This window comes from Oryctolagus cuniculus, chromosome 19 (genome assembly GCF_964237555.1).
Source record: "Oryctolagus cuniculus chromosome 19, mOryCun1.1, whole genome shotgun sequence".
NCBI classification, from domain to species: domain Eukaryota; kingdom Metazoa; phylum Chordata; class Mammalia; order Lagomorpha; family Leporidae; genus Oryctolagus; species Oryctolagus cuniculus.
In genome coordinates this window covers 5,981,767-5,985,698 of record NC_091450.1, presented here as the reverse complement: position 1 = coordinate 5,985,698, position 3,932 = coordinate 5,981,767, and the positions used below count along the sequence as shown (strand labels likewise).

At 58.6% G+C, this 3,932-nt stretch overlaps 1 protein-coding gene across 2 annotated transcripts; it reads right to left on the bottom strand.

Moving 5' to 3' along the window:
• Positions 1–272: 272 nt before the first annotated feature.
• On the bottom strand, positions 273–1,611 carry LOC100352110 (apoptosis-associated speck-like protein containing a CARD). Of its 2 annotated transcripts, none has more exons than XM_017337778.3 (3): positions 1,165–1,611; positions 777–901; positions 273–621 (listed from the first exon to the last, which is right to left on the bottom strand). In XM_017337778.3, exons 1-2 carry the CDS (start codon positions 1,436–1,438, stop codon positions 780–782), a joined length of 396 nt encoding a protein of 131 aa, XP_017193267.2. In that variant the 5' UTR covers positions 1,439–1,611; the 3' UTR covers positions 273–621; positions 777–779. The 2 variants fall into 2 exon arrangements, with proteins under 2 accessions (XP_017193267.2, XP_002721796.2); XM_002721750.5 differs by having other exon boundaries at positions 842–901; positions 1,165–1,594.
• Between the last annotated feature and the right edge of the window lie 2,321 nt (positions 1,612–3,932).

Genomic DNA, 3,932 nt, shown 5'->3' with positions numbered 1-3,932 from the left:
GGCATTTGGAGAGTGAACTGATGGATGGAAGTTCTGTCCGTCTGCCTGTGAAATAAAAGTTCTTCGGAAGAGTCGCTGGTCCCCTGCCCCCCAGTTCCAGGTGCCTTGGTATATGCCCTCGGCTTAGGCCAGGGGACTGTTAACATGCCATATCATCCAAATTGGTGACCCGGGAAGCGGTGGGGAAGCTTGGGGCCCAGGGACCATGAAGCTGCCGCTTTGCTGTGCACACGTGGTTCCCTGTGCAGGCTGGAAATGAGACACACAAGGCACACACTGGTTTCTCATCTATTATGTAGAAAAGAGTTGGGCTGTGCAAAGGGCCGGGGGTTGAATGTGAGGGACCTTTGCTGGGGAAGACGCCTCATCTCGGCTCCAGGTCGGCCACCAGGTAGGGCTGGGTGTCCCTCAGGGCCTGGAGGAGCAGGTCCTTGCACGTCAGGTCCCAGGCTGGAGCGAAGCTGAAGAGCTTCCTCATCTTGTTTGGGTTGGTGGTCTCGGCCCGCACCGCCTGGTACTGCTCCTCCGTCAAGACCCTCCCGTGCAGCACGTCCAGCACCCCGTCCACATCTGTGACTCTGGAGATGAGGGCTGCCCGGTGCTGGTCCACGAAGTGCAGCGCTGAGGGTGGGAGGGAGAGTGGGGTGAGCCACGGCCCAGGGTGGGTGCAGGGCTGGCCCTGCTGGCCCCCAGCTCTCTTCTGGTAATGCCTCTACACCCCGCCCACAAAGGGTGTGAATGTAGGTGGGTGAACGGCACAGGCACGGCCAGCCTACCTACTAGCAGCGGTGCGGAGCCAGAGAGGGGCCCAGGCAGGTGAGGTTGGGTGTGGAGGCCTCACCTGGCTTGGCAATCTTCTCAGAATGGGCCTTGATCCCGGCGGCGGGGGCAGCTCCAGAGCCTGCAAGGACATGTCATGTGGTTGCCCCTCCCTTGCTACCCTATCTGCAATCCTGGGGATTGCAGGAGCCCTTGGTCGGGGATGCTAAGTTCAAGGCCAAGGGAAGGAAGTCTCCCCTCCCCACAGAGGAACCGTTTTTGAAGGGTAGGAGGAACAGAAAGCAAAAGAGAGGCAATCGCTCAAGGTCGGCCGCCTTGGGGAAGGGGGTGGGTAGGCGGCTGGGGGAAGTGGAGGCGGACGGTGGCACTCGGGGCACTGCTCACCTTGGCTCAGGAGCTCCTGCAGCTGCTCCGCCGACTCCTGCATGCCCATGTCACGCAGCACGGCCGCTGTGAGCTCAGCGCCGTAGGTCTCCAGATAGAAGCTGACCAGCTTGTCGGTGAGGTCCACGGCGTCCATGGACAGCAGCGTGCCCCGCGGGATGCGTCCGTAGCCTTCTCGCAGCGGCACGGACAGCAGCTTGTGCTTGAACTTCTTGAACTCGTCGGCGGTCAGGTTCTCCAGAGCCTCCAGGATGGCGTCCCGCGCGCGCCCCATGGCTCCGGGGTCCCGGGTCGCCGTCTGTCACCCGGGCTGCCGCAGTCGACCAGGAAGTCTGCGGCGGGGCGGGACCGGGACTCCCTCCACCCCGCTAATCCCGCCACTCCCGTTCCTGCCCCTGGCGGGTGCCTTGGGCAGAAGGCACTCTACCCCTTTGTATCCCGCCCACTGAGGCCTCTGGGAGGGGCTACTTGGGACTGCAGGCAGCTGGCGTTCTCCCGCCCCTCTTAGTGGGGCCGTGGATGGCACTGGCAGCTGCGGGCTTGCACCAGCTGGCCAAATCGGCAGCCCAGGATTGCTTTCCCTGAGTTTATTTAGGAGTGCCAGGCTTTTAGAATCTTAGAATTATAGAACCCTGGGATCTCTAAGTTTCCTAGATCCTTGGAACCCCCTCCCATGTTATCAAATCGGGCAGAACCGGGATGTTCTCGCATTCCACATCCTGGGGAGAAATGGCATGCTTGATCTCTCCTAGTCTCAGTTTCATCAACTGTGAAATGGGTTCATAACATGTGGCCAACTTAACATGTGGTAAACATTCCAACACAAGATGGCTTTTCCAGGGCTCCTGAAACCTTGCCAAATGCTTCCCAGGGGAGCCAGGATTTGGTCCCAGGAGCTGAATTTCTTGGGAAAGCCATTGATGGAAATAATACTCACCTACAGGGGAAGTGTGTGTGTGTGCAGAGTCAGTCCCTCCCTCCCGGGCCGAGGGGACTTGACCCAGGATGACAGGTGGTGTGGAATGGCCTTGGTGCCCAGCATCCTTTACTTGCTGTCAACACGGCTGGGAAGGTCCTGGCTGTCGGGCCGTGTGGACCTCTCCCGCCTGGTCCTACCTCGCAGGCTGCTTTCCCTTGTCCCTGCCGAGCTCCAGCCACGGAGGCCTCTCCGTTCCTCAGATGGGCCAGGCTCCTGTGCTCCCCCCGCCCCCCAGCCTTGGCACGTGCTGTTTCCTCAGCCTTGAAGTCTCTTCCGGCTTTGCCTTGACCGTGTCTCTCCGACTCTTGTTTGAATGGAAGGGCCTTTGCTTTAAGTAAAACCAACACGAGGAGTTTCAGCTGAATCTTTGAGGGTAGCAAGAAGATAACACCTGGAGAGTGTGTGTGTGTGTGCGTACAGCGATTCCTCCACTTGGTGGTGAGGGAGGTGAGTGTGAGTCATGGGAGGGTGGTGCTGTACCCCACCCTTGTTTCGGGAGTCACTACCAAGGGGCTTTCCTTTTGGGCCCAGCTTGCCTCTGGCATCCATCCCAGTCCCATCCATCTCACATACACATTCAGACTGAGTTCTGGAAGCTAGGGCTGTGATTGTCACTGTGGTGAGATGTCACGGGGAGACAAGGGACAGGTGCCAGGGGGATGCAAGCAGTCCTCTCCCAGAACTGAAAGCCTCATCCGGCTGCAGTTTTGGGCTGGAGCTCAGTGAGAACACGTGACGCCTCTGACAGGTGCATGTGCTAAGTGAGCATACTGCAAGGAACTACGGGGCGGCCGGCGCCGCGGCTCAATAGGCTAATCCTCCACCTTGCGGCGTCGGCACCCGGGTTCTAGTCCCGGTCGGGGCGCCGGATTCTGTCCCGGTTGCCCCTCTTCCAGGCCAGCTCTCTGCTGTGGCCAGGGAGTGCAGTGGAGGATGGCCCAAGTGCTTGGGTCCTGCACCCCATGGGAGACCAGGAGAAGCACCTGGCTCCTGCCATCCGATCAGCGTGGTGTGCCGGCCGCAGCGCGCCAGCCGTGGCAGCCATTGGAGGGTGAACCAACGGCAAAAAGGAAGACCTTTCTCTCTGTCTCTCTCTCTCACTATCCACTCTGCCTGTCCAAAAAAAAAAGGAACTACGGGGCAGGCACTGGTGCAGTGGTTAAGCCAGTGCTTGGGATGCCCGTGTTCCCGTATTAGAGGGCCTGGGTTTGAGTCCCCACTCCGCCCCCTATTCCAGCTTCTTGCTAATGTGCACCCCGGGAAGCAGCAGGTGATGGCTCAAGGGGTCGGGTCGGGGAGACACAGGCACATTGGGTTCACAGGCCCTGGTTCAGCAGCTCAGCTGTTATAAACATCTGGGGCATGAACCAGAGGGTGGGAGCTCTCTGGCTTTCCAAAAGATATTAGGAGGAGCCGGTGCTGTGGTGTAGAGGGTTTAAGCTGACCACCTGTGACACTGGCATCTGCGCCACTTCTGATCCAGCTCCTTGCTAGTGGCCTGGAAAAAGCAGCGGAAGATGGCCATTTAATTCTCCCAGCAACCCCATGGAGTGTGTGTGGTCATCCCAGCCTGACAGTGGAGAAAGGAGGTTCAGAGATTACCCTAGAAGCTGACACAGACTGAACCCACTTCCATCTGTCTCCTAGGCTCAAATTCCAACCAACACCCCTCAAATCCACACTGTCTGTGCTCATAAGCAGACAGATTATTAGGAGAGATTCTGTATACCCAAAATACAACACCAGCAGATGGAGAAGTAGCAGCAATAATGATATTAGTGTCCTCCTA

What these genes read in the sequence shown, in the direction of transcription:
- LOC100352110 (XM_002721750.5), bottom strand. Translation starts at nt 1,438, where the DNA reads ATGGGGCGCGCGCGGGACGCCATCCTGGAGGCTCTGGAGAACCTGACC. An exon ending in GCAGGAGCTCCTGAGCCAAG is followed by an intron (nt 902 to 1,164) that starts GTGAGCAGTGCC and finishes ATGTCCTTGCAG; the next exon opens with GCTCTGGAGCTGCCCCCGCC. An exon ending in TGAGAAGATTGCCAAGCCAG is followed by an intron (nt 622 to 841) that starts GTGAGGCCTCCA and finishes TCCCACCCTCAG; the next exon opens with CGCTGCACTTCGTGGACCAG.